This window comes from Columba livia, chromosome 4, assembly GCF_036013475.1.
Source record: "Columba livia isolate bColLiv1 breed racing homer chromosome 4, bColLiv1.pat.W.v2, whole genome shotgun sequence".
Taxonomy (NCBI): Eukaryota; Metazoa; Chordata; class Aves; order Columbiformes; family Columbidae; genus Columba; species Columba livia.
In genome coordinates, this window is record NC_088605.1 from 6,007,329 (window position 1) to 6,029,388 (window position 22,060).

A 22,060-nucleotide genomic window follows, 5' to 3' on the forward strand; every position below is an offset into this window, starting at 1 on the left:
TCCTCGGTGCTTTGGGCTGCCCAGAGCGAAGGTTTAGATGCAAATTAAACAGCAACTCCCATATGTGCTGCTGCCTATAGCAACTCGCACACCTTAACTACAGGAGACAAATACACCACCCAGCACCATGATGTATCTATGATAGAGAAATACAGATTAACTCTTCATTAAATAATTCGGGACCAATTATTTAACAATACGACCCAAGACATGCAGCATAAATCCCATTTAATTGCTAGCAGGGTACTGCAAGTTGATGTGCAAGAGAGTTCTCTTTTTGTCATTTTGGTGTTAAAATTTCTGTGAAAAACGTCAAACCTGGACCCTCCCCCCTTCACCAGCTATTTGTAGTCAGCACGAAGCCAGGGACACCTCAGCACCGTACAGATGATCCAGAAGGACCAACCTGCTGGATAAAACACCCCAAATCCGCTGCCTTCCAGGTGTCCACAGCAGCACAATTCCTCCTTCAGAAATCGCCAGCAGGTTCCTGCCCAAATGATCAAACCTCAAGATTAGCCCTTTTAGGAAAAGCTTTAATCTCATCCAGCAGGAAAAGGGAGGGAAAAGGTGATGGTAAACTGAGCAAATGATTATGTTAGTGCAGGTAATATTTAATTCCACAGTTTTAACACAATTAAGAGGTTGTTCTTTGGGCTGCCACCACTTTGAAGCCACCAGCACAGAAGTCAACTCCCAAGGTTCTCTTCCTTAAACCACTGCTGTGTCTCTCAGGGCTCAGATCCCAGCATTTTCTGGCCCAATTTGCTCTGCCCCCACCCCTCACTCGGCTGCTACCAGGGGATCCCATCACTAGACCTGCCCAAACGTGAGCAGAGGTCAAACACCACCCCAGGCTGAAAGATGTGACTTTGTAGGTACTTTCTGTCTACCTAATTAGTGACCTTGGCCAGATTCACTTGTCACCAGTGGGGCCCATTAGTAAGCACTCCTCTCACCTTAAAACTTGAAAGCTATTGTTTGAACCGCAAGGAATTAAGTTGCATCTTCAATTAAAACCACTAAATCATCTCAATACAGCAGCTGACTGATTTTAATTAGCCTGGTGGAGTTTTAACCCACCACAAAAGGAAGGAGGTAAGCAAGAAGATAAAGGAACATACCCAAAAAATGGGACAGCTTCAAGAACTTCGGTGAACTTCAGAAAATACGACAAGAGCTACTGAGAAATCCACTATCCTGATAATCCCAAGAGAGTATTACGAAGATCTTGACACTGGAGCAGAGAGCTCGCCACCTTTCAGCAACCTCTGCTTCCCGCTCAACCTCCAGTGCACAAAAAAGACCTTATTTGACCAAATTAATCGGCATTAGTTTTCTTAGGTTTTCACTGGTGAGCTTCAATAAAGCGAATCTTTAAAAATCCCCTTGTTAGAATCTCACATCAGAGCATCGAGTTAAGTACAAAAGTACAGGGAGTGACTTACCACTGTCTTCCCCCCAAACTATTAAATAACAAAACATTCACCCTGGAAAACAGCAGAAACACAGAAGAAAAAATCAGGCATGAATACATTCTAAAAAAAAGAAAATAAACCCAAAAAGCATAGCATTTATTAGGTTTACAGACTTCGCTCATCAACCTCTAAAGCAAGCACTAGCATCACCAAACCCAAGGAGCACCTCCTAGTGGGAGTATTAGTGGATCTACGTCCTCTTCTATTTGCTCGAGAAAATCAGCGTGGCAATTGATTCCCGCGACCAAAATGAACATCTAGAATTTATCCCTCAAAAGTGCAAGTGATTTATCAACAGACGCCATCGCGAAGGCGGACCATTCCATAAAACTTAATGAGAACTCAAACAGTAACACTGGCAATGCTTGTCTTGCAAATAAAAACTACTTACTAAGTTATAAAGTAGCAGCAGGCTTAAGGCTCAACACTAACTTAAAAAAAAATGAACCATTTTCCAGATCAGATTACTCAAAGTATTTATTCACAAGTACACAGGGTATTAAAGGGATGTGGATGTGTTTTCCAGAGAGACATTGTCATTAGCAATGTTAGAGGCTCTGATGACATTTGTCAAGTGCACATTTTTTAGGCAGCAAGAGAAAACTGCTAAAACTAAACCTTTCTACCAGACCAGGGGAGGCTTCTTCCCCATCCTCAGGCAATGCTCAGTTCCAGCTCACACAGACGCGTTCCCCAGGCTTTATAGAACAGGCAGGTACAGGTACAGGACCAGGTGAGCGCTGCAAACACCCCAATCAAGGTCGCGTTCGTAAACCCATACTCAAATTTCAAGATACAAGAAAACACCTCAGGGCACAACGGTCATTGGAGTTTCTGGCTGTTTTCTAAAGTAGCTGATGCCTCTAGAAGAGCTTCCATGGAGCAATCCCTGGTAGGAAACTTACTGCACGTCCACTGTCCTGAACAGTCACCTGCTGTAACACTGGTGGTATGATGAAATCCAGGCAGCTCATCAAGGAGCATTACCCACCCTAAATTAACGTTGTGGAGAAGCCCACGGCTAGAACAACTTACTTTGACTAGCAGGCTCGTAAGACAACAGGCTGTGATATCCTGACATTCACTGGTGAAGAATTGCACTTTTACACCGAGACACGGTAGCGCTGCTGTTTCTCTCATTGAAGGGCACTGTTTGGGGGATTTTTTGCTCTAGATTAAATGGGGCACCACCAGAAAACTGAGCAGATCTAGTAAGAAAATTCCTATCTGTAGTCATAGGCTTTATCAAATGATTTACTGCTCAATACTGCTTTCAGTGTCTAGAGATAGGGTGTCAGGTTAATTTTAGTAAATCACACCAAGGTGAATAATGCAGCATCTGATCTCTGTGTCCTAAAGCCAATATCACCCATCTGATGCCTGACTGTATACAAAGCATATTAATGCAAATTCAGTGCAGTGGATATATGATCCTTCCTTTTGTGCATTTTTTCAGGGCTTAGCTCTAGGAATTCTAAGTGTCAGCATCAAGGTACCTGCCTACCGCTCGCATTAGGAAGAGAAATTCCACAGGCACCTGAGTAACAAAACTAAGAACGGCTTTAAACAAATAATGAGACGAGTTTTCGTAACAGCACCTTTATGGGACAAAAGGTTAGCGTTAGACAAGGGCCAGGTTACATGAATTTTCAGTCTTCTCTATAACAAAAGCAATCTTGAGTTTAGTCCATCCTGATAAAAAGTTGTAACGCTCATCTATAGGCACAGTGCTTGGGCTATTTCTAAAGAGAAAAAAGGGCTTTGCATTACTGTGCTGGGAGTGGTTAACAAGCAAGATTCCTTATTACATTCTTTTCCACAGAATAATACTTGTCCATTACGTCCCAATGTCATGAGGATTTCAGAACACACAAGCAATGCAATCCTGGTTAAAATAAAGAGGAAATTTAGGTAATGTAAGCTAAAGACCAATTCAGTTTCATAGTTACAGGCAATTTTTAATATATATTCGCAATGGGAAATCAGATTCGTTTTTGTAAACCAAAATTCCATCTCCCCACACAACAAACAGAATCCCGTGCCAGTAGAGGACCACACTGTGCATGGTTCACCAGCCTTGAAAAGATAGTCTGGACTTCAGGCATATCCCACTACGTGGACCAACAACCAAGCCCTTCCGATCCAGCAGCTTTGGTTTAATGGACGGAAACTTTGGCCTATGGTTCAAACAAACATACTTGCCAGCAACAAACACGTAAGATGGGATTTTTTAAAAAATAAAGTGAAGTGGGACATATATGTGCATAAAGTCAGTGCCTTGATCCTTAAAAATATCTCTATAAGCGACTTTACCTTAAAATGGGTAGTGCTTAAGTTACAAAAGATTCAGACCTTCAAGGCTGATGATTTTGTTTATGATGGTTGAAGAAACGGCTCTGCTTCAGAATTCAAAGGATGAATGGGATTTAGTAGTAATTTATTAATTTGCTGTGATTTACAATGAGGTGATCATGTCTGAACCAAGGAGACATCAAAACGGGTTTAGCCAGGAGGTTTTATGGCTTCCAAAGTCAAATTCAAAGACCAGCGTCAGTCATTTGGGCAACTGAAGATTAGCAGACAAAAGATAAGCGGAGGCCAGGTGCTGCGCTGATGTTTTGGAGACAGTATTCCAAAGTGGCTTCTCTTACAGCAATTTCCTTTTCTCAAACTCCTGCAAACAGCACACAAACATTACAGGTAGGGGGAAAAAAATAGAAAAGCCTTCTATTACTATTTTATTTTAAATTACTTTGTATTTATCTTAGCAAATCTGATTTTTGGAAGAAAAAATTAAAATATAAAATGCATAATGTGAGTTAGAGGAAAGGAGGGTAAGTATTAGCCCACCTCACGTTAACAAACTAGCTATGAAAAACCTACAATGCTCGACTGCAGTCAGTGCACTGCGCTCAGATTGCAATGCTGTCAAAGAACCACTTGCTCCCAGGCATGGCATAACAGGCTTGAAAATACACTAATTCTGCTTAAGAACTGCAGCGGAATCCTCACAGTAAAGGATTCAAGCCAGGGAAGCAATGAAGTAAAGATTTTCACTTTAGTAAAGGAAAAAACACAACAGAAGAATCCCATAGCGGCCTGTGATGATGCAATACTATAGAGCCACCAAGGAAAAAAGCACCTGGAACAGCTGAATTATGCATTTCCTCTAGTTGTAAAGCAATGCCTTTTTTTGGATATGAATTAAGAAAAACACAAAGAATCTTACACCATACATAGGTTTTTCAGCTGTGTGCATTCAATCATAATTCTGAATTAGTACTTGAAATAGAGACACATATATGCCAAGGCTTGCTTCCCTCAAATACCACACTTTCAAATAATGTTTTCATATTTTAAATTAATTTGGGTTCTTTGCATCCAGCAAATATAATTCAACAAGCTGCTACGCTTGAAAGCAAAATGTAATCTCTTCTCTATTTTGTGATGTTTACTTTTTTATAAAAGCAACATTAGATAATATGTGCACGTGGTTTCATGTAAGTAATAACTGCAGCTTGTTCAGTCAATAGAGTCCTTATGTTTAACCAAGTTCAGAGCAACAGAATATTTGGGTAAAAGGTGTACTCCCAACTTCTATTCCCTCAAAAGTCGCTTTTTGCTGTGGATGAGTAGGTATACCAATTTTTGAGCAACAAACCTTGTAGATGGTGCTACCCAGCTGAGCAGGAGACATGCTGACAACAACGCCAGCGTTCTGCAGAGCAGCGATCTTCTCCTTGGCTCCACCTTTTCCCCCAGCAATGATTGCTCCAGCGTGACCCATCCGCCTGCCCGGAGGAGCAGTCAGACCAGCGATGAACGACACCACCGGCTTGGCATTTGGACCCTTGGAAGAAAAGACAAGAACACTGTGTTACGTGGGGGAGGGTGAGAGGAAAAGCAATTTTTTTTTTTAATAACAACTAGCCAGGAAACTATATTAAACAGCTATAAACCTCACACAACAAAGAACCAAGAATCTGAAGAGTCTGGAATACTTTCTCTCCTGATAAGCACAATAAACCAGAAGCAATCAAACTTCAGAACACCTCTGTACGGAGCCATGTATATTACGAAAACCAGAATGTTCACTACAAATATCATTATAGGACTAAAAATCTAAAGTTGACATTGCTCACCAGTTAGATTTAATGTGGATAAAGATCCAAATTTCAATTCTTTCTCTTTAATAAAAATATGATGGGGTTTTTCGTCAAGAGAGATGAGAGATCACAGAATCGTTACAGAATTGTAATGAATATGTGATGGTTCTGTCAATACAAGCCATGTATGACAAACTGGTTGGCGGCAGACCTATGAAGGGACAACCCTGTCCAGCCCCAGCACTGATTATGAAATGCTACTTTTAAAAGCACAGAATGTCAGGGATTGGAAGGGACCTTGAAAGCTCATCCAGTCCAATCCCCCCATGGAGCAGGAACACCCAGATGAGGTTACACAGGAAGGTGTCCAGGCGGGTTTGAATGTCTGCAGAGAAGGAGACTCCACAACCTCCCTGGGCAGCCTGGGCCAGGCTCTGTTATCCTCACTGAGAAGAAGTTTCTTCTCATATTTAAGTGGAACCTCCTGTGTTCCAGTTTTAACCCATTACCCCTTGTCCTACCACTGGCTGTCACCAAGAAGAGCCTGGCTCCATCCTCCTGACACTCTCCCTTTATATATCTGTAAACATTAATGAGGTCACCCCTCAGTCTCCTCTTCTCCAAGCTCCAGAGCCCCAGCTCCCTCAGCCTCTCCTCACACGGGAGATGCTCCACTCCCTTCAGCATCTTTGTTGCCCTGCGCTGGACTCTCTCCAGCAGTTCCCTGTCCTGCTGGAACTGAGGGGCCACAAATGGACACAATATTCCAGGTGTGGTCTCACCAGGGCAAAGTAGAGGGGCAGGAGGACCTCTCTGAACTACTAACTACCCCCATTCTAATACATCCCAGGTACCATTGGCCTTCCTGGCCACAAGGGCACAGTGCTGGCTCACAGTCATCCTGCTGTCCACCAGGACCCCCAGGTCCCTTTCCCCTACGCTGCTCTCTAATAGGTCATTCCCCAACTTATACTGGAACCTGGGGTTGTTCCTACCCAGATTCACGACTCTACACTTTCCCTGAACTGAGTTTTCCTTGACATGGCAAAAGCTGGCTAAGTACCAAGGCATCTGGAAGCAAGCTGTTTAAGACTTACAGAATTATTTTCTTTCAAGAATGCTGCTGCATCTTCTTCAGCATTTCCTCCGATTTCTCCAATCAATATGATCCCCTCAGTATGAGGATCCTTCAGGAAGACATCAAGGCAGTCAATAAAATTAGTTCCGTTGAAGGGATCGCCTCCAATCCCTGAAAAAAAATTAAAACCACACAAAAAAGACTAACTCAAGGTAATGATACTGCATTTACAACAAATGTTTCCAACTCAATTTCAGCATGAAGAGTATTCCCAAACGCTCATATGAGGAGCAGCTTAGAAGGTTCTTCCAAATTCAGTGTGCCACATTTCTGTTCCAAATATTCCCCTTCCAAAATTTACAGAAAGTTTTGATATCTGAATAACCACCTTGCAAACCATATGCAAAATATTGTGCATTATAGAAAGGCTCTGTATAATTTTGCTCTAAGAAAACTGAGTTTACTGAACATACCCAACTACATCATGCCTAAGAATGCCCTGTACCTTTATAATACTAATTTTATTGGGAAAATGTGTTTCCAGATTAACATATTTGCTGGCAGATCTGCATTCAAAGCTATTTTTTTAGGATTTTGTTAATCTGATATGAAAATGAGAACAGAGAAGGGTTACATTTTTCGCAGCACATAGGGATCTCATTCTTCAACACAATTGCCATTCATCAATTTCTTGTAAAAAGAGATTACTTTATATTTCTTCTTGTAAAGAAAAAGCTGATCCATCAAGGTGCAACAGGCGGCTCCTGAGGAAACCTACCAATGCAGAGAGACTGGCCCAGTCCAACCTGCGATGTCTGATGAACAGCTTCGTATGTCAGGGTTCCAGATCTTGACACAATACCTTTAGGAAAGAAAAGGAGATAAGCTTGACACTAACACAGCTACCCAAGCGCATGACTAGAGGCAGCTGTTCTTATATTCATGAAAATCACCTTAATAAATTGAACATGAGATGCCAAGTTTTCCAGCTGTCCTCGCCAAAACATGATAACTCTATATAATATTCTATCTGTACTGTTTCTTGCTTGGCTTTTTTTGACACTTAATTGTCAACGGACTAAGCCTGCCTAGAAAGTCAGTAACACTGGCTGAGGTGCCATTCCTCACACTGCAGCTTTACCAGGAAAGAAAACTGAAAATTAAGGATAAAAATATACTTGTCTTGTATGCGAGTAGCTGATGCACCGAGCTTGAAACAGAATTGTAGCTCAACACTAAGCAAATGAATTCTGTATTATCCCTTTTCCAGTATGGCCAGGCACAGACAGATCCTCCAGAACACAAATATGCTGTGCAAATGCAAGTTATCCCTATTAGGATATTTGTTGCTGCAGCTCATTGCTCTGCAATACACATACAGTTATCTACATACAGCATTTCCACTACAACATTACAAGAGATCACAACGCTAGTTTTAAATTCAGGATGAAAGATACTATAAAGCCTATATTAGGGGCAAAACATTCCCATGTTTTTTTGTTCATTTTTCCAAGTCAAGACTTCTGATAATACTACAAGAGAGGAGATTTCCAGGAAAAACAGACATATTGCACCTATTTCAAGTCATCTAACAAGGAATATAGTGAGTATATTTCATTAACAGAGGAAAAAATACACCACTAGACTAACAACTTCAGTTTTATCAACCGCTTGCACTGTTGGACAGCACAGATTACTGGCAAAAGTTGTGGGGTTTTTTGTTTGCTTGTTTGGTTGGGGTTTTTTTTTTTTTGCAAAGTGCTTCTTCCTGTTTACTATAAAGATCAAATTAGCTCACAGACACGACAGATAAAGGTCCAAAGACTGTGGCTATTTTTATAGCTCGCATGCCAAGATTATCAAATGATTCTTGGACACCTCACAGTAATAGAAAGCTGAGGAGCATATTACCAAAGGTCACAGTCTTAAACAACGCTGGGAGGATGGCAAAGTTACATTTTTATTCCCTGATCCTTGGGTCACCATTGAAAACATTTCCAGCAATGGTGGGGCAACTGGACTCAGGATTTAAAATATTCTTTTGCACTTGATGTGCCTTGCATTCCAATTCTAATATCTTGTGACTACTAAACATTTCTTGTAGATGTTCAAAAAAATCTTAACAGAGCTTTGATTCAGAAATGGTTAAGCAGCAGCAACAGTTTCTTGTGTTAGAGAAACTGCACCAAGTCCACATAGTTAAGAGCATTGAGCAGATTTTGCCACAGTAAACACACTTTCCCTCAAAAGAAATGGTTATGTTGCAAGGGTACTGTGTTCAAATTAAACTGGTTAACCCACTGACAGATAACAGCAGCATATGCTGACTACATTTTCAAAGCTCTGTTGAAGTACAAATGTGTATTTTGGAAGAATTTTCTCTATAGCTCCTGAATGGCATTATTTTTAAAATAACCTGGCTTTCTGACCTTAATTCCACTGTCTAAGAAGTGGGTATATTTGGCACTTCCACTCGCCATGCTGTAGCTGTCTAAACTATCGTTATAAACTTGCCTGTAATCTCTTTGCTATAATGCTGAGCTCACTGTAGGTGTAGGGTCTAGTCCAGGAGCCAAGCTGCTGGAAGGAAGAGTGTTGGAGTGCTTGGTGCTCTCAAATCCTGAGATAAATGGAGGTGTTAAGGAAACTAAGTCAATCACATTATCTACAGAAATTTCCAATTGTTTTGCCTCTACCGTCAGTTTTCAGTGCCTGCTACCGAATCATTTTGGCCTTTGGGATTGATAATTGTGAAGTTCACTTATAAACGGAGGGAGAACAAGCTGATACACAGAGTGTCAACTGCCTTCAGGGCAGCATGTGACAAGCCTCACGAATAAGAACACCAGAGCACCAAACTTCAGGTTTAGATGATGCATAAATATTCAAAAACTCACCAATTCTTCCCTTCTTGTGAATGTGACCAGGCATGATACCAATTTTACATTCTCCAGGCTAAGGAAAGAGTGGGAGAAGTCAGATGGAACATTCAAACCATCACTAAGAATGGTTCAGCCTTGGAGTAAATCCAGCAGTCACTTACATTGATGACTCCAGGGCAGTTCGGGCCCACTAGTCGAGTCTTATCCTGCCGAACCAGTCTGTGTTTAACCCGAACCATATCCTGCTGGGGAATACCTTCAGTAATGCAAACAACTAAGGGCATTTCTGCATCGATTGCTTCATTGATCGCGGCAGCAGCAAACGGAGGAGGTACATATATAACAGTGGCAGACGCACCAGTTTGTTCTTTGGCCTACAATTGACATAACAGAAAAGATACTGAGTGTTTAGCGGGACCAAAGAGGATGTTTGACAACTAATCATTTAAAATATGTCCCTTCACAGGCATAAATTTAGTAAATGGATACTTATTAATTTACTGTGATCAAAGCAAGTGTTAAATTGACTGAGGATGGGACACACACAGCGCAACTAGGGAACTGAGAACTAAGCACTGTCTGGAAAGGATCTGCATTTGGAACACCACCATAAATACACCTAGATAACAGTTTACTAAATATTCATCATACACACCAGAATCAATCAGAAAATAGCTGCACACAAAGTGTATCCAGACTCTGAACTTCACACTGGAAGCCAAACTCATGTCTGACTACACTGAACTGTTTTACACTGACATCCATGGCTCAAACATTTGCCTCTTCGGTGTGAGCAATGAAATAAGGAGCCCTTCAACAGCATTAAATTGTCTGCCCCCCAGACATTGCTGCAAATTACCTCCTTCACAGAATTAAACACAGGCAGACCCAGATGAGTTTTTCCTCCTTTTCCTGGAGAAATGCCCCCGACTAGATTGGTGCCATAGTCCAACGCCTGCTGGCTGTGAAAGGTGCCCTGTGAGAGAGAAAGTTAAAAGGCATGTAATAGCAAATAAATTAACTAAAACATAAATTCAACGTTACCTATAATTCTGAAGGCAATTTACAGCACTTATTCGCAATGAGAAGTTTTCACTATGTACACACAACCAGCTATTTTGAAGAGTGCATCAACATGTTTTAAATAGCTTCAGAATACACTACGCTTTTCCTTTTAAATCAGAGTACTACACACTAAAGGATATTTTGTCTTGTATTGCTAATACACCTGCAGGCATAGCAGCCATGTTTTATTTTCCACATCAAGTCTGGCAGATGACAAACACTACAATGGAACAGCAGAAATGAGCATTCTCATCCATGATGGTAAGGTTTTTGTAGTTCGTAAACCTCCCTTTACAAGAAACAACCACCAACTTTTCACTTGTATACAATAAAAAGGCTTAAAATCAAAAGAGATGACTTAAAACCAAGTTTTAAGCTTGTCTACAAGAGAAAAAAAAAAATCTGGTCTATTGAATATAAGGAAAGGAAAAAAAAAAAGTCTATTTGGACCAAAGAAAGAAAACTACAGTGCTGAAGAGACCTTCCTGATCATGAAGTCCAGCTTCCTATCAACACAGGCAAAGCCAGCATACAATCCCTTTTATACATTATTATGGGTTTTGACCAACTAACTTTCTGAATTAAAAGGCTGTCAGAAGAAAGAGTTCATTTACATACCTGTTTGCCTGTAAAACCCTGACAGATAACCTTTGTATTTTTGCTAATATACAGATTTTTCCTTGACGCAGAGTAGGAGCAGTGTCGGACTCCATTCTGTTGCACTAGAGACAAAAAGAAAAGAGTACAAACCTTTAATCCACTGCTTTGTTAGAATCTAAGTCAAAAAAGCCCTATCAAGTAAGCGTATATATATTAATACTAAAATCAAAAGATTAGTTGATCGAGGTGTTCATGTTTTCAAAAGGCTGCTCTGAAAGTTGTAAGTACTTAGGACTTGTTATTCTAAGTTATTAAACACCTGTAGTTCACTCTGTCTATCATCGCGATTACTCAGTTTGCCAGGAATCAGGCTGGGTATTTCTCATACTGGGTACTTAATATCAGACCTGCAGTAATGATTAACAGACAGAAACAACATGTTGACCAGTATTATCATTTGCAAATGAACGTGTCTCTGTCTTCTAATAAATTCTGCAAAGTGACAAAGCAGAACTAAAATCCCAACATTCCAGAGGCTGTTACAACATAGGTACTATGTTGTATTAATACCAGATATTAAGACCATATTATTAATACCTTTTGTGAGCATAGCACAGCCCATACTAAACAACAAGACACTGAAGAGGTGGAGGGTCCCTCAGCCCAGGTGAAATCTAATGCCAAGCAAGACACATAGTGAGACCTTTTCCAACAGATGCCTCACTATGGAGCACAGGCATCCCTGCTTGAAATGCACTTGGGCTCGTGAGGCAATATAGCTCTCCAGATACTCCACTAGAAGCGTTTTCAGTTTAGTGCTCACAACAATGGTCCTGAAAAATATGAACAACTAGAGAAAATCAGCAGAACGCAATGCTTGTATCCAAAAGCCAAGGAGAACGACCGAGTCTCTGCTGAAGGGAAGGATATGTTGATATCAAATGATGAAAACAAAATGCACAGAGTATTATCATGCAAGAAAGCTTGAGATGAGGACAAAGAGGTGTGCTGGTATAAAAAAAGGATGTGTACATTGCCTACACCCATTGCCATAAGCTTTTTGAAGTATCAGAGTTCTGATGCAATTGGAACCAATCTACTCCCTGCAAGTGTTTTATCTAAAATCTTGTGTTTAAAGTGAACATGGCACGGTACAATTCTAGTACAGAAAGTGGCATCAGTACGTTACTATAGACCTCTTCAGTTCTATTAAAACTTTTCCACTTAAGATTTGAGAAAATAAAAAGCAAAATCAAAATAAAACCAGGAGATCCTGAATCACAGTCCCTGGATTGTTCCACATAGTTTCTCAGGCATGCCCAAAACAGAGAGATCTTTTTCCTTTTCATTTGCTGAGAAAAGAAGCAACAGCTATTGATAGGAAAAGGGTAAAAAAATTGTATTCTTCAATATCAACTGTTAATGCACAGAATTTATTGAGATGCATTATTGACACTTTGTAATAACACAATTTCTATAAGGCAGTAAAAAGTGCAGAAAATAAGATCCATGAATTTACAGATTTCTACCACAAAGAGCTACATAGAAGTCTTCCACAGTGCTTTTGCCAACGATGCACCACTTTAATGCTTTACTTCTATTCAAAAAAAAAGTGAGAAGCAAAATCATGCCAGAAGAAGCCCACAGACAGTGTTATTGCTAAATCTAAGGTCCTTTCTCTGTTCTTAAAAAGCACTGGCAGTAATACAGAATCACGGAACTTCAGCCACCTCCTGGCGCTCTCCAGGGAGCTGTGGCAGCACCTCGTCTTCTGACCAACACCAAGTCAAATTCCTCTCTTTTTAGAAAAGAAAGGTACAGTCTTCCATGCAGCAAACTTGTTACAAAAGTGATAAAAGGGCATATCAGCTTACTGACCTGCAGGGTTTTAACCTATATCACAAGTTTATCCACTAATACTGTTACAAAACTTGTTACATCAGGGAGAAATACAAAGCAGTAATGGCCAAAATACTAAGTTCTAATAAATCAGGTTATGAGGCTGGCTGCGGAAAGGTAGAAAAAAGTCTTGCTGTTCAGTGCCACAGCTACAGAAGTCAGTGCAGTATCGTCTTTGAGGATGATCCCCCATGAAGAAGCTGTTACCATCACGACCTACCAGCAGCGACGCCTCCCGGAGAATGTTTGGAAAGCCCTGCAAGGGGAAAGAATGAACAGGCAACACCAAACTAACTCAAATCCAAGTTCTACACCTATTGTCTGTGCTACAACACCGACCAGTCCACCTGCAAAATGAGAGGGCTGCTTGCCAGGCACACAGCACTTCGTAATTTTAGCATTTTGTAAAAATAAAACCACAACCAACGGAACAACTCCTCACACCACGACTCTAACAAATAGTCACGTCTTTCTCTATACCAAAAAGGCAATTCTGCAGTTCCAGTTCAGCTGTCCGTTTGTCCCGTCCCAAAAGATGGGATGAGGGATGAGTTAACTCTAAACACGACACGTGTCCTGGCTCAACAGATGAGACCAGGTGCGAGTTAAGTCTGGGTTAATTCTGCGCAGTTATGTGAAGTGAATGACAGACAATCACCTCCGGGGTCCAATTCAACTGTGAGTTTTACTAAAAGTACTTGTTGGAATATTGGTTACAGCAAATACAGCGAATGGTGACTTGGCAAAAGTATAACAGAACTTACCAACACATTAACAGCAAAAGTCCTACTACGAGCGGTGTATTGACAACCATCAGTAGCTATAATATGAGATTTAACCAGAAATCAACAGCAGAGCTTAAAGATGGTATTATCCTTATATGTTCAAAAGGGAAAGAGAGTGGTAGAGAAGGAAGGAAAACTAAGGTATAAGGGAGAGAGAAAGATATATATATAGATAGATAGATAGACAGATAGATAGATAGATATACATACACATACAGAAGGAGAAGCAAAGAAATGGGGGTATCGAAAAAAGGAGAGAAGGAAAGAGCAGAGAGAAAGGAAGAAAGAAAAGATTGAGGGATCCAGTCTCTTAAGGCCCCACAGTGTGGATGACAGGACTTGTACGACGATGTGTAGCCTCGGTGTTCCATGGCGAGGATGCTGGGGTCAGGAGCGCAGAGTCCTCCAGTGTCTGGTTCAGAGTGAACCTGGTTCCTCAGGGTGCTGGTATTCTCTTGGTGAGGCCAAGCTGGTATTTCCTTTGGTGAGACTGGTAGGCCACTCTGGTCAGGCCAAGCTGGTATTCCCCGCAACCATGCTGGTTTTGGTGGGCTTTTCAGAGCTCCCAGAGTAAAGTCTGGTCGGGGTGGGGGGGGAAAGTGGTGATTGCAAAAGAGGGACAAGTCTGGACAAGTCCTGGGCCATGATAAAGGGTCTCAACTTTTCCCCTTTGTTTGCCAAGCTGGATATCAGGAGATGGGGCTATGTGCCCTCCAGCCCTCCATCTCTGATCAGTCAGCCGGCCTGATCTGTGGCTCCTTAGCTCGTCATTGATGTGTAGATCACAGTTCCCTCTGCTCTGAATGTGTCTTCTTCTGGCTGAACTAGTCACAATGTTTTCAGCCATGATACTTATCAATACTCAACACCGTTCTGTATTTAAAAATATTTATACCCTTGCACAAAAATGTTTTTGAAAGCTTAGGTTTGCCAATTCTCAGTTTTGAGAAGGCTATATAGATATATTTTTCAAGGATAAGAAGCTTTTGAGCATTTCCGAGCTATCAATATTTATTTTTATTCGCTGATAACTACAAACCAGCTTAAATTCCAAGTTTTGTACAGATTTACTCATGAAACTGTATGTGCTTCTTACATGACTGAAGAGCCCTGGTCCAGAGAAAATGCAGCTGGTTCAAAGAAGCCATAGGCTTGAGCTGTTTGCTGTCTTCAAAGAGAAGCAGTTTAACATGGGTACATGTCTGGGGAGAGATATATTTTGAAAAAATATATTAAAAAATTTAAAAATCACCTTGTACTTTCTGAGCTGGAGTAGTATGAGCTTTGGTGGGTTTCTAATATAATGCAGCTCTAAATTTCTCCCTATGGCCTTGTCTGAAGCAGAAAAGTTTGCCCCTGGTTATCAGCACAGCAGGAGCAGCAGAAGTATTGGTTGAGATGAGGTTCCACTACATGTGGCACAACCAGAAAGTCCTGGGTGCAAACAGCTGGCAGTTTAAATAGTTAAGACAGATAAGATGAGAAGGAAACAGGTGGAAAATCAAAATGGCACATCCAAGTTCACAGCAGGTAAGAGCCAGAAATAGAATCCAAGTCTCAATTTCCACCCAGGACCTTCATTCACCAGCAGCTACTGCTGCACAACTTCCAGCGTGGTTCAGGCAATTGCTTTTACTAGAACAAATCAGGGTGGCTGAGTATAAGTGTATATTCTCAAGAAGACAGGACAAAACCAAAAAAAGCAACATGATTTGCTCTTCTGGTTACCAGGATTCAGCTGTGAATCAGTAAAATCCAAACTCATTGGTGATGCTATTTTAATGCACATGTCTAAAGTACAAGCCAAGTTACAAAGGTCCAGATGAAGCCCTAAAGCATAAGGACAAGTCTTATTAAACCCAAATCTTACTGAAAGCGCAGTGAACTGCTTTATTTTGTATGATCAGAGGTCTAACATAACATAATAGACCTTTTGAAAAGAGTATTAAAAACTGCATAATCTTTCCCAGGCAATCCCTTTCACTTCTGCCCTATCTCTGGCCTGTTTTGTGTATTTCGTGATTAAAAAAAAGAAAGTTATGCAAATAAAAAGATGCATTTATTTGAGGTTCCCAGTACTTTAGCATCTATGTAGCTAAAGAAACATACTGTGGCAAGAAGCTATTTTGTCCATTGTATAGGACAACCAAGTAGTCATGAAGAGTACTCAAATACCAAAACTCTGCTGTTGCAGGGTAGGCTTGAAAAGGAAGATCTAAATCGAGCAGAGGGGCACAAGCCTGTATATAAACCATCAGTTGTTTTACAGCCAAGAAACTTTACTAGAAACAAAGGGACAGAATTACCTCCGACACACACGCTGCTGGGAGTTATTCTTGCATTTCCATGGAACAAGGGCCCAGCTGAGCTCAGAACTCAACTGCAGTCTGAGTAACAAAGTCAGTTACATTTACTTCTCAACAGAAAACTCAATTTGTAGCCTTTAAGCTCACTTGGGTATTACAACTAAAAAGCTCGCCTGGAAAAATACACTTATTTCATTAAGTCCAAACACAAATTTACACGTTACAAAGAAAACTGACCCATTTGCAAGGTATTTTAAAGCACACATCAAATGTAAATACTGTTTGCACTGAGCTTTCAGGCACCTCTTGAGCAGCACCTCCCAGCACAAATCTCATTTAAAATGACTCAACCCAAGCTATATTTGCCCAGCTTATTTGGGTTGTGCAAGCCAGCTGACAGGACAGATACTAAGGGCTAAATCTCTTCCTCACTCAAACTTTAAAAAGCTGAAAAGTTGTTATTTTCAGGACTTCTTGCAAGATTTCCTAGGCCCATGGAAAGAAATCCAATCAAAGTGCCTTTCTCTTACCCACATTTATCCCAGACAAAAAAAGATGAGTTTGGTAGTTAAGGTAGCATCTGAGGATGCTCATAAAATGAGCACAATATAAAAGCAAGGTGAAAGAGCAGATTCCTCTCTAGGACCTGAGCAGATACCTATGTTGCCAGAACACTGACAAGTAATAGGTGAAATTCTTCCTCTATTACTCCTTGAAATAGACAGAGAACTTGGAGATGAAAAAGATACTCCTTTTTATTTCTGTTATCTGTATAAGGAAAGAAGAAAGCCTCAGAAATCATATGGGTGACAATAAAAATAGGGAAAGCGGAGGCCAGTGCAGGGAAACTCAAGGAAGCACTGAGGTACAAAAAGCACTACTTAGACACTAAGTGTTTTTCCCACACACGCACATTCCCCTCTCCCTTATTTTCCGTCAGTTACAGATCTTCAGTTTGTTTCTGAGAAATGCTTTCCAGATTTAGTAATAAAAATGCAAATTAAACACATACAATCTCCTTCCTCTGCCTACAAAGGCACGGCCTGAAGAGGACAAAACAGAAACAGCTCTGGATAGCTTCTTACATTATAGAGGAGTATATACATTTTAAGTTTGTCAAAGACCGAAACCGTGCAATAAGTTTCAGAGTTTACTGACTAGAAGCTCAACATTACCATACTCCACATGCAGCTTCCCATCCTAGTTCTTCATTAGGTTTTAGTCTTCGTTATCAAGCCGCACATATATATTCACACACACAGAACTGGAAAATTTTCTCCCAAATTCACCCTGAAAGATATCACTTACATTAGTAGAAGATGATCCTTATCGATAAAGAAGTTTCCAGGCTATTGAGGGATTGCTCAAAATATTTTACTCCATTGTTTAAGAGGATTATGGGCTCAGAGGATTTCTAGGTATCACTCCCCAGCCTCTCTTCTCTCCCCCTTCCCTTGCCAAATTCCTCTTATTTATGGAAACCCCAACCTATGAAGATGGCACAGGACTTAAGGAATTAAGTAAATTAATCAGGCTGTAACGAACAGATGCAATGACCAAGCTACACCCACCAAATTAAACCAGAACTAGGACTAATGGGCAAACGACATCCATAATAATCGCAGTTATTTCAACACACCTCTCTTTCCTAATCAAAAAACCCCACTCATGGTGATGGACATTACACTATGGGGAACCACAGGAGACATGATGGCATTTAAAGAAAAGCTTTCTCCTGAATTTAAGAGGCTGAAACAAAGTGAAGCATCTCATTGAATTTACAATATTGACATTGCATTGAAAATGTAAAAGAAACAAGCAAATCTTCTCAGTCCAAATCAACTATTTCTTGTATGCCAACAAACTCTTTTTCCCCATGTAAACTCCACTAAGAACATGCACAGATAAAGGTGCGCGAGCTTTCCTGCCTCCACACTGTTGACATAAAAACCACTACGTAATTCTTCAGTTTGGATTCTTATTTCTGCAGAAATTCTTTTTAAAGTTACTCACATTATTTACCATAATCTTTTCATCTAAGGGCTCTGCAAAGCCTTCTAACATGCCCAGAACAGAACAGACTCTCTTCAAAGTGTGGTACACACTGATATCGGTCTTTCTTGACCTGCGTCCATACACAAACGGTGCTCTGAGCTGATCTCTGAGCAAGCACTTACCATTCATTGACATATTTCATCCCAGGTTTTCACAACCTCCTGAACTGAACCTTAGGGATCCACATCCTGCGTGTTTGCTTCACCGAAAAAAACAGATATTGCATCGCTTGTGCAACGAACACACTAGAAACTCATGGTTTTTAATCACCACTAAGAGAAGCAGATGTTAATTATTTGTTATGAAAACAGGCAAAGTCCAAATTTAAGGTTTTAGCTGTCTTACCATTTTATAAAGAGCATCAAATCAAGCAAAGAAATTGCAATAAAGAACTATTTTGTCTTGCAGGATTTTTCTTTAAATGACCTCCTGAACTGTTTAGAACAGAACATTTCTCGAGCCATTTACACCACTTCTTCTCCACACACCAAAATGATCTTAATCACTCTTCGCTGAATCTCTTATTGCTCTTTGTAAAGCGATCAATGTGGGTTTTTAACATGTAAAACTGCACCCAAGAGCAGCTTTGCCGGGAGTACAAATTAACCTGAAGTGGAGGTGCTACTGTCCCATCTGTTCCTCTCCATCAGAACCAATTCTCATTGGGCTCAGGGGAGACACTTCAAACAGCTGAACTGGCATAAATTTAACAGTACAGAAAAAATACAGAGTTTTCTGCTCCTGGTTATGGAACACGAGGTAAGAATGGATACCTGGAGGGATGGTAGGTGTGCCACAGGAACAACTTAGACCAGCTTAAAATGTTGTGGGGTCACATTATTACATCCTGACCTGCAAGTTACCACCACACTGAGACTAAAAATTCAGTGAAATGAAGTAGGTTTAAGTTTGTCCATTCATCCTCAGCTGCAAGAAGAAAGACTAATGGACCAATTCCCCAGTTTAGCTTCCAAGAAACTGCTCTTATGCCCGGGCATACCCATACTGATCTCAGCAAAAGATGCAGCATTAACTGCATAAAAAAACACACTGAAAAGTAAAAAAGAGGCACTTTATTTTTTTTTATGGTCTTCCGAACAGCACATATAAAGAGATTCACGCTGAAGTATTAGACTGCCTGTGTTCACCATAATTAAAGGCTAATATTATTCTTGACAACAAAAACAACTTTAGCAACTCGTGTTGAAGTCACAGGACAATTTAGGGGCCTCAAGAGGTCTCCAGTCCAAACCACCACTAAGTGACGAAATCCAACTCTATCAGCTTCTTCCAGGTCTTGTCAAGTTTTGAGTATTTCCAGTGATACAATGAAGAGAACAACTTTTCTGGGTCTGACCACAAAATCCCAGACTTGTTGGGGTTGGAAGGGACCTCTGGAGATCATCCAGTCCAACCCACCTGCTAAAGAAGGTTCACCAGAGCAGATCACACAGGAAGGTGTCCAGGCGGGTTTGAATGTCTCCAGAGAAGGAGACTCCACAGCCTCTCTGGGCAGCCTGGTCCAGGGCTCTGGCACCTCACAGTAAAGACGTTTCTCCTCATATTCAGATGGAACCTCCTGTGCTTCAGTCTGTGCCCATTGCCCCTCATCCTATCACTGGGCACCACTGAAAGGAGTCTGGTCCACCCTCTTGACACCCACCTTGAGATATTTCTAAATATTGATGAGATCCCCTCTCAACCTCTCCTCTCCAGGAAATTTCTTAATCTTGTTTAACTTTTAAAAATAGTTTTCCTTGCAGCCACATGTGCCCTGTACCACTGTGCACCTCCCAAAGGAGCTTCCATCTTCCCTGCGATACCTGTATTCCTAATTATTAGACTGCATTTTAAGAAATTATAGAACTCATAGTTTAGGAGAACATTAAGGTAGCAACCTTTAAAGATTAACCAACCTTGTAACCATAGAATCTTTGTACTTAGTAATCATACACTATTCTTAAAACTGACATAGATTTACAACATATTATTTTAAAACAGATAACTGAGAAGTAACTGAGAAACATGCGAATGTTACTTAGCATTACATAAACAGATAGCTTGTGTTAGAATAAGCGTGGAATATGTTCATGGTTGTCAAGAACTGTAATGAATATGTGATGGTTCTGTCAATACAAGCCACGTATGACCAACTGGTTGGCGGCAGACCTATGGAGAGACAACCCTGTCCAGCCCCAGCACTGATTATGAAATGCTACTTTTAAAATCACAGAATGTCAGGGATTGGAAGGGACCTGGAAAGCTCATCCAGTGCAATCCCCCCATGGAGCAGGAACACCCAGATGAGGTTACACAGGAAGGTGTCCAGGCGGGTTTGAATGTCTGCAGAGAAGGAGACTCCACAACCTCCCTGGGCAGCCTGGTCCAGTGTTCTGTTATCCTCACTGGGAAGAAGTTTCTTTTCAAACTTAAGTGGAACCTCCTGTGTTCCAGTTTGAACCCATTGCCCCTTGTCCTGTCATTGGTTGTCACCGAGAAGAGCCTGGCTCCATCCTCATGACACTCTCCCTTTATATATCTGTAAACATTAATGAGGTCACCCCTCAGCCTCCTCTTCTCCAGCTCCAGAGCCCCAGCTCCCTCAGCCTTTCCTCACACGGGAGATGCTCCACTCCCTTCAGCATCTTTGTTGCCCTGTGCTGGACTCTCTCCAGCAGTTCCCTGTCCTTCTGGAACTGAGGGGCCACAACTGGACACAATATTCCAGGTGTGGTCTCACCAGGGCAGAGAAGAGGGGCAGGAGAACCTCTCTCATGTCCTGACCAACCCCCTTCTAATACACCCCAGGATGCCATTGGCCTTCCTGGCCACAAGGGCACAGTGCTGGCTCAGAATCTCAGAACGGGCTGTTAAGAGTCTGTCACTCGGCCGTGTTTACGGTACCACCTCACGCTGTGGAAGTGGAGCCACCGATACCGGAAAACAGCACCGGGCCCCAGCCCCGCCAGCAGGCCGAGGCCGGGCAGAGCGGTTTGCTCGCGTCCCCCAGAGGCCTCGCAATACCCCGGGGTACAGCTGCCCCGTCCCCGGGTGACCTTGCCCCGCCGCAGGCCCGTGGCGGGCGCAGGCTGGGCGCCGGCAGAGCGGCCTCCCCAGGCCCCGCGGCCTAGAGCGGGGAGCGCAGGCCACGGCGGAGCGCGGTTGCCAGGCAGCGGGGAGAGGGCCCCGCAGCGCCCGCGGCCCGGCGCGGGGGTGGTGCCGGCGGCCCGGTACTCACGGCGGAGGAAGCGGCCCAGCGGGCGGGCGGCGGCGCGGCTGCAGCCGGACATCGTCCTCTTCGGCAATGACACCGGCCCGGCGGATCGCGGCGGGCGGGCGGCCCTGCGCGGCGCCTGAGCACTGCCCAACCCGGCGCGGCTACGGGCAGCCCCGCGAGCCGATTGGTTCAATCCCGAGGGCCCCCCCCTAAGGGTAGCCTATTAAAGACGAGATGGCGGGGCGGGGAGGAAGGGGCTCCGCGGGGCATTGTGGGTGTTGTAGTGCTGAGGTGCCGCGCCGTGACAGACATTCCTAATGTCTCGCCTTAGAAAAAGGTTCTTCACCCAGAGGTGCTGGACACTGAACAGGCTGCCCAGGGAGGTGTCACAGCCCCAAGCCTGACAGTGTTCAAGAAGAGACTGGACAACACACTCAGACACGGTGTGAACTGTGGGGTTGTCACATGCAGGGACAGGAGTTGGATTCAATGATCCTTGTGGGTCCCTTCCAACTCAGGACAGTCTATGAAAATTGTTTAAAAACAAATAAAAAATAGAGAATTTACAATCCTTTCTTGTTCATGATGG

At 42.1% G+C, this 22,060-nt stretch overlaps 1 protein-coding gene across 1 annotated transcript; it reads right to left on the reverse strand.

Annotated features, from left to right (window-relative positions):
• Positions 1–1,937: 1,937 nt before the first annotated feature.
• On the reverse strand, positions 1,938–21,659 carry SUCLG1 (succinate-CoA ligase GDP/ADP-forming subunit alpha). The gene is made up of 9 exons (XM_065060249.1): positions 21,493–21,659; positions 11,228–11,331; positions 10,404–10,520; positions 9,706–9,918; positions 9,560–9,617; positions 7,441–7,524; positions 6,682–6,833; positions 5,140–5,328; positions 1,938–4,152 (listed from the first exon to the last, which is right to left on the reverse strand). The coding sequence occupies exons 1-9, from the start codon at positions 21,542–21,544 to the stop codon at positions 4,126–4,128; spliced, it is 996 nt and encodes a 331-aa protein (XP_064916321.1). The 5' UTR covers positions 21,545–21,659; the 3' UTR covers positions 1,938–4,125.
• Positions 21,660–22,060: the final 401 nt, after the last annotated feature.

Bases quoted from the DNA above. Each gene is read 5' to 3' on its own strand.
- SUCLG1 (XM_065060249.1), bottom strand. From the start codon at position 21,544: ATGTCCGGCTGCAGCCGCGCCGCCGCCCGCCCGCTGGGCCGCTTCCTC. The intron at 9,618-9,705 runs GTAAGTGACTGC...CTCTTTCCTTAG, and splicing joins ACTGCCCTGGAGTCATCAAT to CCTGGAGAATGTAAAATTGG. The intron at 7,525-9,559 runs GTGAGTTTTTGA...TCTTTCCTAAAG, and splicing joins TCACAAGAAGGGAAGAATTG to GTATTGTGTCAAGATCTGGA.